General features: G+C 28.0%; 1 protein-coding gene across 1 annotated transcript; it reads right to left on the bottom strand.

The window, feature by feature from the left end:
* Positions 1-547: 547 nt before the first annotated feature.
* Positions 548-2,558, bottom strand: LOC102601812 (dof zinc finger protein DOF2.1-like). Its single transcript, XM_006366333.2, has 2 exons — positions 2,347-2,558; positions 548-1,579 (listed from the first exon to the last, which is right to left on the bottom strand). The coding sequence occupies exons 1-2, from the start codon at positions 2,371-2,373 to the stop codon at positions 698-700; spliced, it is 909 nt and encodes a 302-aa protein (XP_006366395.1). The 5' UTR covers positions 2,374-2,558; the 3' UTR covers positions 548-697.
* Positions 2,559-14,114: the final 11,556 nt, after the last annotated feature.

Genomic DNA, 14,114 nt, shown 5'->3' with positions numbered 1-14,114 from the left:
AATTCAACTTAGTCGAATTTTAATGTGGATGTTAAACATCAAACATGAAATACAAAAAAAATAAAAAATTATCGCTTAGATAAATGAGTGTTAGTTATACCACTCTGTTTCATTTTATATTGTAGTGTTTAATTAAAAATATTTTTTAAAAAAAATAACACACTTTTGTTATGTACTTAAAGTATTCTAAAATTTGTGATCTTAAATATATTTTGACATCTCTATGACTATAAGGGGTTGTTCGATTCAAAATCATGTTATTCTACAATTATAATTAGAATTATCTAAAACACAAAATAAAGTTAATCTCAAATTCTATAACAGATTAACCCCTAAACTTATTATTCCAATAAGCCTAAAATGGAAAGTTTAAAGTTAAAAGGTATTTGTTTTTATTAAACAAAAACTAAAAATGAAATATTGTCATTTAAAAAGGGTAAAAAAAAATTGCAATAAAATATAAGAAAACAAAAATTAAGTTTCATTAATTTGTCAATCAATATTAGACAAACAAACTAAAAAGATACACAGCCCATGAAACCAAAAAAAGCAAAAAACAACATAGGGATTAATAATTTAGATGAATCAAAACATCTAAACACAAAATTCTTAGATATTTAATTTAAAAATTAAAACAGTCTAATCTAAGAATTAATAATCAAAATACTACCCTTTTTTTTCCCTTCTAATTAAACATCTACATTAAAGGGCTATTAATAAGTCCATGCCAATTAGAAGAACCTCCAAATCCATTCCAACTTTGTTTGTTAGTTGAATATTCAAAATCATTCGTATTCATGTTGTTAACATGATGATCTCCATTCATTTGTTGCCATGGAAATCCACACAAGACTTTGTTGTTGTTATTACTGTTATTCAGGTCATGACCTTCTGCTGATCGTGCCATGTTGCACATCTCTTGCTTCACTATCGATGTCATCATTGTAGTACTTGTACCAATACTCATTTGATCCTGGTCATAACTCATTCCTATTTCTCCATTCTCTACTAATTGCCCCATGTTCGCGTAATTATACATGTTGTGATGAAACAATCCATGATGATTTGGGGAATTTTCGAGAAATCCACCTCTTAGTGCATCAAGAAAGGTAGTACTAGTACAGTTGTTGCCAGTATTGTACATCATTGACATGTTGTTGTTGTCATGTTCTTGATCGATCTCCAAATGTGCATTTGTCTGTTTCTGGAGCCTGGCGAATGCCAAGCTCAAATCAGTTGAGGAATCATAGGAAGGTATTGGATTACTGATGTTTGGGCTAATGTTATCATGACTTGATCGCTTTGCTGATGTTGTTGATGATAATTTTTTGTTTTTTCTACAACCACCACCAACTGGAACGTTTCTGAGCGTACCTCCTTTAGTCCAGTACCTTCTGCAAGATTTGCAAAAGTATCTGGGCTGAGTGAGGCTGTAATTGTTGTAGTAACAGAATTTTGTGTTGGCAGAGTCACATCTTGGACATTTCTGAGGTTGTTGTTCTGCTGGCCTTGGCTTCTTTTGATCTTGATCTGGTTTTGTGCAAACCAACATGCTTTCTAGTGTTTGTGAAGACATTTCCTGGAGGGCACAAATGAAGAAAACGTGAGATTTAGAACTCAAATGTGGGCAAGCCTTGAAGCAAACACCAAAATTGTCATCAAGTCACGAGGAGTTTGAGTTATGAAAACAATACTAATGCATCACATCCATTGGGGTGTGGGCTTCTTTGAACCTAGTGGGAACACGTGGGATGTATAATGATGCTCTGAGTTGTTCTTTTAGATTAGAACTTAACTCAGCCGCTCACATTGTTGGTTTCAAATCCAGATAAAGAACTGTAAAACTATTCAATTTATGATGAATTTTCACAATACGCCGTACTAATTCATAGTATCATTGAGTAAAGTAAATAAAATTCAAAGTACCTAAACAATGTTGCTTAAAATCATTGACAAAATTTGCTAAACCTAAATGCTATTTATGTACCAAATTTGCTAAACCTAAATAGTACACTCTCTAGATTTCCTTTCTTTCTTTTTCTTCAAAAAAATTATCTTTTATTTTGAGCAAAACATCAGTCAAATAATTTTTTTGTGCAAAAGGGAAAAAAATGAAAAATTGTGCAAAAAAAAATGAAGAAGAAAAACATGAACACACAAAAAAGAGTAAGAAAAAGAAAAATCAAAGAATAGAAGATCCCAAAACAACAAAACTACTTTATTACATATCTCTTTCTTTTTCTATAACTACATGATTGAACAACCGCGAGCAATTTACTTATGAAAAACAGAAAACCTCAATAAAAATAACCAAAAGATAACAAATACTATTACTATTATATTTACCTGCTGCTGATGATCCATTATGCACATTAATCAGCTGTATGTAGCTAGCAACTCAATTTTTTATTTTTTTTCAGTTTCTGGATATATTTTGAAACCAAAATTAATGTATAAAAATTGAAGAAAAGTAGAAGAGATTGGATGATATGAATAGAGAGAAGAATTTTAGTAATACAAAAGCTTTAAGAAAAGAAAAAAACTTATAGCCCTCTCTCTCTAAGTTCAAGTGTATATATAGAAAAAAATAAAAGGATGGAAAGAAGGTGAGTTGGGGGTGGGGTTGTGTATAGTATCCATCAGTCGATAATAGTATGGATTGCGGTGCAGGAGCGAGAAAAACGAATGGTGTAATGATTACAAAAGGGTGTACGAGAAATGTGTGCATCTATCAAGGCATTTTAGCACGCAAACAAAGCTAATAGTAATACACACGGAAAAAAGATAAATGGAAATTTCTAGTGTATAGTAACAAGAATTTTCGTTTGGTTTCTTATTCGAAGCGCGGAGTATTCATATTAAAGCTTAATTAAATTTAGATATGTGTATAATATTTACTAAATTTAAGAGGGAAGTGGGGAGTGACACTCCTAACAAAGTTTTATGAGTTGAAGTCCTAAAAACACTAAACTGATCTGAGACAATTTTTCGAAACTCGAAATAGGATCAAATTTCAGAATCAAACATATATTTAAGGGAAAAAGGACAAATATACCACAAACTATTGTAAATAATATACAGATACCCTTCGTCATACTTTTGGAACTTTGATGCCCCTGCCATCTAAATTGTAGAGCATATATACATTTTATACTAACAGACATACACGTGTCGTAATTTTATCCACTGACTCGACATTTATTAAACATCGGATCGATGGATAAGATTGCGACACGTGTCTCTATTTAGTCTTCTGTTAGCGTGAAGGACATATATGCTCTTGTTTTTGGACGATAGGGACACCAATATCCCACAAATATGTGAAGGGTATCTACATACCATTTATATAAGCTCGGGGGTATATTTATCCTTTTTCCTAATATTTAAAGATAAATTTTCAATTCATGAAATAATGATAGCAACACTTTAACCAAAATAAGAAGAAGCTAGAATAGATTATTATTTTTTACATGATTACTATAGTTCAATTTGTATGTAATGATAGATTTGCTATGTAATATGTAATTGTATAAATACTTTTTACATTATTTCTTGTTTCTTTTATTCAGTGTATGATATTCATATTGAAGTTCAACTATATTTGAATTTATATTACGTAGGGCCTCATTCAGAGGAAACCGCTCTCTATCAAGAATCTTTCTATATCCAAGACTTAAACTCGAGATCTCCGCATAAATTTTCCGTTACTATTCATTCAACTAGGAGAAAGATTTCCATCTGTTTGTGGGACCCATTCATGTGTGAAAATGCAATTATACAAATAGTGGGGCCCTCTATATATTTGTCCAATTCTTTGGTCCCCACTTAAACACTATAAAGATCCCTTCCATACACCAGTTCCCCAATTTCAATATTTGTATTGAAATTCGATTAAATCTGAATTTTCATATATCAAATTTAGGGTGACGCTCTTAATAAAAGAAAAATGCATGGCTAAAGGTTTGATTTGATTTCAAAACTTTTAATTTAAATAGAGAAATTTCAATCATCGCATCACGATTTAGTTAATTATTTAGTACGTAATTCTTTTGTCCTGTTTGAAAACTCATGAGCCATGACCTTATGTTTGCTCATGTCATTTTTCTGTTAGGCTAAGAATAATTTTAACAGCAAAATTTAATTTACATGCTAACTACAAAGCTTACTTGCACTCTACTTCTCTATATATATCATACAAATTTTGGTTGTATATAGTTTTGGATTATTATGCATTTTTCTCATTTTTTTATTCAATATTCGATATTTAGTTATAGAATTTGAAAAGCAAATGACAAATCGAAGAAAATAGAATATAATAAATGTATTTTTTTATATATTCTATGCTAAGATTAAATAAATGAATTTATAAATAAAAATACGCACACTATAATCAGTCCATATATTGTTAAAGCTTTCATAAAAATTAAACTAAACAATAACATACTTCATATTTTTTTCCTCTACTTCAGGTTGTATCATGATACCCTTTATAGCTTGACGCGCACCAGTCTTTGGGCTCGATAATATCTATTGTGATTTTTTTTATCATTTATCCCTTTTTGAGATAATTAAATAGTAAATGTTATTATTTTATTTATTTTAAAAGATTTCTTAGATTATAATCTAAAGATGTCTTTTGAGTAAAATCGAAAGTCATGAAAAAATGTTTAACCACTATCTGAAGTTTATATTATAAGTTATTGCAAATCAAAATGACATGCAATCTATTGTTTCATATTTCAAACCCTAATACTTTTTGAAATGACACTTATCATCCTACTACAATTTTTAGAATTACATTTAAGTACACTTATTATATGATTAAATCTCTCAGTCCAAAGACTTTAATTTAGTATTTCTAATCAATTATTTACCAAAGCAAGGAAAGCATATTTTATCATTTAAATGATATGATGATCATAAAGTTTAAAAAGACCTAACAATCAAGAATTCCTTTAATTTTCTAGTTAAAAAGTAAATAAAGAAAATAATATTTTTTTCTCAGAAAGATGGAACAACATTTTGGCTCTAAATAATTGATCACCCAAAAGGTAAAAAGAATTAAAAGCAAAGAATTCTATTTTTTGGTGTTGTTAATTTAAAAATTCACCCAAAAGGTGAAAAGAATTTAAAAGCCAAGAAATCTATTTTTTGGGGTTGTTAATTTAAAAATAAATAAAATTATTTTGTATTTATCCTTTTTAATTTTGATCTTAAATAGACAGATTCCACATGTCGCTTCAAAAGAAAAAAAAAAGTCTGGATTTTTCCTTCAACTTTTGTCTATATGATTTAAAATTGCCCTCAGATTGAAATTTCGATAAAAATTATTGGAAAAAATCTCGATAATTTTGAATTAGTAGTTTAATGAATGATAAAATTAGTCCAATTTCAAATAATATAAAAATAAATTAATTACTTTTTACCTTGAAATGAATTTCAATTTGTATTTATTTTCTAGGGTAAAACTCTAAAATCGTCAAACTATGATTAAATTTGAATCGATAACTTAAGTCTTACCATAACGGTACTAAAAAAAAGCTAGAAAAAGAAAAAAATTGTTGACTAAATAATGGGGTCCATGGAAAACAATAGAATGTTAATAATGTTTGTACTTGAAGATTGGTAAATGAAAGGGACAAATGATGATCATGAAAATAGGCAAAGTTGGCCACATTTGGCCAGGCAACTCACATTCGATATAGACGCGGAATTAGAATTCAAACTTTATAAATTTAAAATTTAAAATATCGATATTAAGTGATAGTTATTAAAATCGTAATTAAATATAAATATAAAATTTGAGTCAATATTATTAGATTTGGCCAAACTCATGTCAATCTTTAGCTTCGCTTCTGATTTTGAAATATCGACTAATTTAGAGAGAAAAACACTTCCCGCCAAAATTAAAACAAATATTCAAACAATTCACTAATTTAATGCTACTCAAACTTTTAATTATAATTGGTAGGTAGGTAACCTCTCAGCCATAGAAAATTCGAGTACAAGAAGGATGTGCAATTCCAAATGATTATACACGACCATCTATTGGATAAATTAAAAAAATATGTCATGATAAGATATTTTATTTTATATTTTTCCCACTTAATATCTATATGCAATTTGTAGAATGACTAGTTTTGAATTTACAACGAAAAGATAATTTTAAAGAATAAAACGCTTTCTGCTAAAAATGATTTTATATTTCGAACAATATCTATTTTGAAATCTAATTAATCTGAAGTTAAACTAAGTGGAGAAGTCTCACTTTGAGGAGCAATCTCTAAGGTTCTTATCACTGAATTCACTGTAATTTTAAAATTTTAGACTTATTTATTATAATTTTAATAAATATTTTACACCTAATCATCCATATTTAAAATATTGAATTTTGATGAATTTAATATCATTATATTATAGCTGTCTCTATAAAATTTAAATTTGAAATCTATAACTAAAAATGAATTGAGTACTTAAATTCCACTAGAATATTTTTTATGGTATAAGGTGTTGTCATTATAACACTACATACATAATTCATTTGTTCTATTATGTTTGCCCACTCATTGTTTACAAACAAAGTTTACTCTCTATTTAATGCCACGTTGCATTATACAAGTTTGTGCTTGAAGAAAACGAAATGACACAAAATTATATGAATATTTTTCTTCGTCTCAAAATAAGTATTTTGTTATTTTTTTTTTTGGTCTCAAAATAAATGTAACTTTAGGAATTCAAGCTAAAAACTAGTCGTATATTTTTTCAACTATACCCTTTTCATCTTTTTATATATATTATATTTTTTATTTTTTTAATAAATGTAATTTTTACGAAAATAACACTTATTTTAAGACGGATGACATAATCAAATTGTGCTACCTTATCTATGGACAATTATTAATTATTTACTGTCCTACTTCTGTTTGAAGCACTGCTTCATCATCAAATTATGGTACCTTATCTCATATGGACATTTCTTATTCTCAAAGTTTTCTTTTATTACCTTTGTTTAATGTGAATATTTTTGGTAATTTAGTACTACATCAATCGAAAATACGGTTTATTTTTAATTTATGTGATATAGTTTGAATATTAAAAAAATTATGAAATGCAATTATGATTGAATGGATAAGATTTCTGCGTAATTAATTAGATATTTTTAATTTGAATCGTGGAATGAAAAATGTGATTAAAAGGGCTTTTTTCTTTAACGAAGCTTACTAAACACATATCCAAATTAGTCGATCTTAATATCTTTAATGGACCTTACTAAATATAAATTCAGATTAGTCGACTTCAATATAGATATTAACCATCAAATGAGAAACAAAGAAAATGGAGTGCAAATAAGAAGAATATTTTTTTTGCACAATTAATGGCAATAAAGTGGAGGTGGTTGTTGAAATATAAATTTTATCAGTTGAATTAATTATGCTAATATATATAAATCTAAGAAGAGGATTTACATGGCAATTAATTAAGCTTAATGAAAATGTTAATGGTGGTTGTTGAAGGGAATTTTATAAAATTAATTAATTTTAATGACTTTCTTATCCATTAAGATAGCAAATGAAGAGCACATGCAATCCACTAATATACAAGAAGGGAATAATTAACCAATTAAAAGCAAATAAAGAGAGGACTAGTACTTAGCCAAATTAACTTTCCTTTTCCTCTCTTTTTCCAATATTACCTAATTTAGAACCTAGATTCTTGGAGTGGTGGGAAATCAATGTCATCAATAGCCGGTAGTATTTTCTCCGTCTCAAATTATTTATCTCAGACATGTTATTGAATTGTGAGAATGAATAAAAAAGGCTTATTTATGTCATTCATTAAAATTTTGGCTCATCTATGTCATTTTTGTCTGAGAAAAGACTTATATATGTCATGCATTAAAAGTTTGGCTCATATATGTTATTACAGTTAACAAATAATTGCACAAATAAGTCTTTTCTCAAATGGATCGAAATGACATAGATGTGCCAAACATAGTTTTTTCTCAAAGTTCGATGATATATTTGAATTTTTTTCCCTTTTAAAAAAATGTTTTTCTTTATAAAAAAAAAGGGAACTCTGACTATTTTATATTTATTTATGTCTTAAGATATATATACTCCCTTGATCCATGTTTAACTTGACATATCCATCTTAGAAATAATAAATGAAATAATTATTTTACTATGTCACCCCTAATTATTATAAATCATCTCACTTGTTAGAAAATAAAAATAAAATGATAAATCGTTTCTTGATTTTTTAAACTAGACAAGTAAAAGTAGACAATGATCTATTTTTAGTATAGAAAAAAAGTAAAATTGAATGGAAAAAGTAGTCTCTCTTCACTAAATATTTATTCTATTGAAGTGCTGACAGTCTTCAAGAACTATTACTATTACAAATGAAGTGAAAAAATAACTAATTAATCATAAATATTTTATGATAAATAATTTGAGACGGAGGAAGTAATATTTGTTACCTAACTACAACAACCAAAAAAAAATTCTAACCAGTCATTATCTCTCAAATAACGTAATGATACAATTCATCATTTCATCAAAAGATCAATCAATTATTGATCCCACCACTTTCTTTGATTATCTTTGGATCCTATGCAAATGGCTAAATATTTTTGTTCCTACTCTATTTTAGGACTTATAATAAAAAAACAACTAGGAAAAAATAAATATGGGAAACTGTGTAGAAAAAGTATTCTAAAGGTGCATGAGAACTCAAACTTTGAATTTAAGAAAATATGAAGACTAACACACTGAAAATGCATGACTCACTATTTATGAGTTGTTACATGATTCAACTACCAAATGATGTGATGTTATTTTTCTTTAGGTTTCGATTTTGAATTCACGATATGAAAAATCTTTAATAAAGGATGTTTTTTTTGAATAATTGAAAAAATATTTTTTGGTCCGTATTAGACATATCCTAATACGGGGTAGAGCTACGTACTATGAAAATGTATGGTAAATAATAAAATCGAATTATTAAATAATAATGAAAGATAAAATGAGAAGAAAATATTAAAGTAACGATGCGAGCACACCAAATCGATTGTTACAGAAATTGTTCTTTTCGTCATTACCTAACGATGAATTTAAACAATACAATACAATAAAACTTAAGTAACAATCAAATCAAACATTATATTTAGACTAACAATACAATACAATATAATACAATACACATCATAACAACCATCCAAACTAGGCGTAAGTCTTCCTCATGATAATAACTTGACAATTGACAAATTATTAACTCATTTCAATAAATTAATTGAGAATATTTCCATAATATCTTAGGAAAAATTCAAAAATTAATCTTGTTGATATTTTATTTTTTATAATTAACAACCCTCCACTTTTAGTGATGGACATATATAGAAGACAAATTAAAGTGAGACAAATAGTGGATGATGAAGTCACTATGCCATAGGGATTAGTCAAGTTTATAAAAAGTTGACTGGTCAAATATTTTGCCATCAGTCAAAATAAAACAATAATACTGACAAAAAAAGTAAAATGTGGGGACTGCTTGTGGGAATGTTTAGGAAATTGAGCCTCAAATATGCAAATATAAAATTAAATTAATTAATAGAAGGGGAGTACTAACAAAGAAAAGAATCTGCAAGGATTTGCATTCCTATTTTCCTCTTTTGATAAAACACATAAAAATTAGTAAAGACTATAGTGCAAAAAAAAAAAAGAATGTCATGTTCAGATTAGGCAGAAGGTTCTAATCAAACATTATAAGAAAATCAAATAAAGGATTTGCTTTGTGCTTTGAGCTCATTGGCCTTTGAGAATGTTTTAATTAAATTTTTTATTTTTGTCTACTTTCATTTTTAATAGTTGGTTGGTCAGGACGTTTTGATTTATCGTGAATGTAATGATATAATCCGCTTATGAGAGAGGAATGACCAACTCTCAAATTCCAAGAGTGGATTTGTCACGATGCCCCTAAATTGGGGTGGAAGAGATCCGAGATTAGCATCCAACGCGTACGATATATATATTAAGTGAACTCTTCTAAGTTCAACAAGTTTTTCCATCACGTACCATGATCGCCGAGATTGTTGTAGCGCTCAAGAACAAAAAAGAATTTGGTTGGGGTGTTATGACAAACTCCCTATGGTCCCCTAGGTTTCCATGTTTGTGGTTTGTATTCTTAAAGGATAGTTGATCTTCAGTTAAATACTCATAATTTTTTTTAGAAATATTAGAATATACGAATTATTTGAAGTGTATTGAATATTAGAATATTTCAATAATTTTAATATGATATACATATCAAAGCTCAATTCATATATTGGGAAATATGATCGTTCATAGTTATTAAATGTGTGGCTAAGGTGATTTTTTTTCTTAAACATTTCTATTCAATATATATATATATATATATATATATAATTCTCTTCCTAGTTAGGGTGGCCATTGGCAGGTGCAGGGCGAGTTGATCTTACCCTAAAAAAGTAAAATCGTTCTGCTCCACCTTGACCTGTTTTGTTCTGTTCCGAATAACATTTTTTAGCATTTTTAACTCATTCTACATAAGATAAATTCCGCTCCGCCCCATTTCGATCCTATTAGTAGTCATTTCTATTCAATATATATATATGGTTCTCTTCCTATTTAGGGTGGCCATTGGCAGGTGCAGGGCGAGTTGAGCTTACCCTAAAAAAGTAAAATCGTCCTGCTCCACCTTGACCTGTTTTGTTCTGTTCCGTATAACATTTTTTAGCATTTTTAACTCATTTTATATAAGATAAATTCCGCTCCGCCCTATTTCGATCCTATTAGTAGTCATTTTTATTCAATATATATAGTTTGTTGAAGGAGCAAATCATGGTAGGTTGTTTTAACACAAAGTATTCTATTATATAAATATTCCAACCTTATTTGACAAGCTTCATTTGTAATTGATTGATCTAATTGGATGCATAGAAAATTTTACCCCTTTTTTTCAAACAAAATCATCATATCATCTTTAATTAATTAATACTATTTGTGTTCACATCACAAGACAGTAACCTAATGTTGCATGTGTCTAAGATTAATTAGTAAACTATATATATTCCAATTAATCATATTTATGATTTCACAAATCACATGTATGACTAAATTTATGTTAAAAGACAAAATGTAATCATAGTTTGTCCACACGTTAGGTAATGCACTAATTAATAACAACACATCCATGGGATAATCATAGTACAAATCAAGTGTCTGACTAGAATATTAAACCATGATCCTCTTTTTTGTCCTAATTAATTAAAAAATAGTAATTTATAGAAATAATTCCAGAAATTTCCTTTCAGGTTTCGCTCTATAACACTCACCTCTTTTTTGGTTTACGATATTACATCTATCTCCTTTGTTTTGTGTTGCACATCAAAACGTCGAGGGAGGTCTCTGAAATTATCCCAAATTTATAAGGTATCTATCAATTAAGAGTTGTAGTGGAATAATAATATTTCTTCATTCTTAATTAGAGATTTCGAATTCGAATTTTATTGACCGATGAGTATATATGCCGTTGCTTTTTTCTTTTTGAAATTGTATTACTCTTTAATGTGAGACTTTCTGACAAATTCGACTTTAATGGTACTTAAAAGCGATATCAGACACCGAATAAGAAATCAAATCTGAATATCACTATCATGTTGGTTGCTTTTTTGTCAAACAATGAACATTTGAAAAAACTATGTTAGGCAATTCCTTGACATGTGTTTGACTAATAATTAGTGATTAGTGAAATTGTCTGTCTATGGTCTCATCACTTAATTCTAAAGTTTCAAGGTAATACTACAATATAATTGGTGTAGTATTTTTTAGCTAATCATATGTTATTATGTTTTTCTAATCAGTGCTGTTTTGATTTGTGGCACATATGGTGTTAAAAAATATTACACTTTTTTTTAAAAGTCGAAATGGTCGAAATCAATTCGAAATATTAAAGTGTTGCTTGAGCTCATAAGTAGATATGCATCATCCTACGTTTGAAAATAATGCAAACAACAATTTTAAATTACAGATTAAATTTAGGAAAATATAATATTATACTAAAAAATATTCATCAATAAAATCTCTATTTCATCCGTTCAAAATTTATTACTAATACAATTAACGATAAGTTACAATAATAAAAGAGTTCTACACTATTCAAGATACTCTATTCGTTTCATATCTTTTTGACTCTTATACTTATACTATTTATAAAAATAGATATTCTATTTTATTAAATAAAGTAATTTTTTTCTTACTACTTTTAGTATTAAACAACTATATAAAATAATAGTACTTAAATTTAAAATTTCAAAATATCATTAATAATATTTATTTAATACAGGTAACTCTTATAAGTTTTACTTATAAGGTTTGTTTAATTAAATACAATATCTTAATTTTCAAAATATTTTTGTAGTAATCAATTTATCTTCAACTCCTTACTTATACGAGCCGAGGAAAATTAAAACTTACGGGCCAACGAGCCAGGTCAATACGAGTTATGATGGGATAAATAAAAGTTATTAATTCTTTAAGAGTGTATTTTATACGGAGGCAAATATTTCTTAAAAATGTTTTCTGTTGTTTATATTTGATTAATTAAAAAAAATTAAAATATTTTTCTAGAAAATTTTATTTTTAAAATGAGAAAAATACATTTATTTTGTCTTTTATATTCTACAACACATTTCATAAAACCTCCCCCCATATAAGTCTATCTCCACTGCCCTACATCCCCTACCCCAACCCCTTCACTCATATTATTTATCTGAATTATATATAAATATTTTAAGAATAATATTTTTTACTCATAACAAATACAAGAAAATAACAAACCAATTGACTTATTTAAGAAAATATTTTTCTTACTACTAAACACACTTTAATCATTTATTTCGAATTTGAGACATTGAAATTTTTAAAAAATAATCTATATGAATTTAAATTTTATTGTGTTTTAATATGAATATCGACCATTAAACTAAATAAAAATAAAATAAAAGTGAAACATATTACATACGTTAGTGGGTGGTCGGCAAATGTGGACCCTACGTGTTTTTGGAGTATTAAGACACGTGGCATATAAAATGCGGCTAGCTGATGAAATATCATTCTCTTAGTGGATTTTTGGCCCTACCTTAATTCTCCTTCTTCAAGTAAGGTATAATTCCCCATTTCAACAATGGCCCCACCACATATAAGTAGTGTGAAATGGGCGGATCGGATTGAATTTAAATGAATCGAAATCGTTTTATTTTATATGAGTTAGTTTGATTTGGTATGGAGTTTAAGAAAGAAAGAAAGACTTTAAGAACTTGTGGTCTAAAATAAGTGATAGATATTTGTGTTGCTATAAATTATTTCATTAAGGGTAAAACAAGTATTCTAAAGTTAAATTGTTATTCCCTCCGTCTCATTTTAAGTGAGATCGTTTGACTTGACACGGTGTTTAAGAAAAAAGGAAGACTTTTGAAATTTGTGGCTTAAAAAAATTCTTAGATATTTGTGTGGTTATAAATCATTTTATCAAGGATAAAAGAGGAACTTTAAAGTTAAATTGTTTCTAATTATTACAAAATAACACTTTTTGTGACTGATTTAAAAAGAAAATAAGTCATATAAAGAGTGATAGAGTATATGACAGTTGATAGTGTTGATGTCTAATACTGGTGATAATTATGGGCATTGTTTAGGGTAGTCTTGGATAGTGTAGATGTTATGGATAGTAGCTAAAAGTAATGGTAAATGACGACCAACAATAGTGATTGATGATGATGAATGATAACAGTGATTAGTCTTATATAGTGATGATTAATAATAGTAATCAATAGTGATGATTGTATATTATGGTCAGTGATTGTAACAACAGGTTGTAAGAACTGACAAATCTATGATGGTTATAGCTGAAGATAGTAATTGTGGTTTGGATTGGGGTTGGAGTTGGTGGTAGTTGACGATGAACAACAACAACAATGGGAGGGGGGGGGGGGATAGTTTGCAATGATAGGTGATGGTAATAGTGGTGATTGGCGAATAAATTGAATTGAATTACTATTATCTTTGTAGAAATTCTTGAATAGACATCTTAATAAC

The sequence above is a fragment of the Solanum tuberosum genome, unplaced genomic scaffold, assembly GCF_000226075.1.
Source record: "Solanum tuberosum cultivar DM 1-3 516 R44 unplaced genomic scaffold, SolTub_3.0 scf00623, whole genome shotgun sequence".
NCBI lineage: Eukaryota > Viridiplantae > Streptophyta > Magnoliopsida > Solanales > Solanaceae > Solanum > Solanum tuberosum.
Note: the sequence above shows the minus strand (reverse complement) of the source record. Positions and strands in the feature narration are given on the sequence as shown.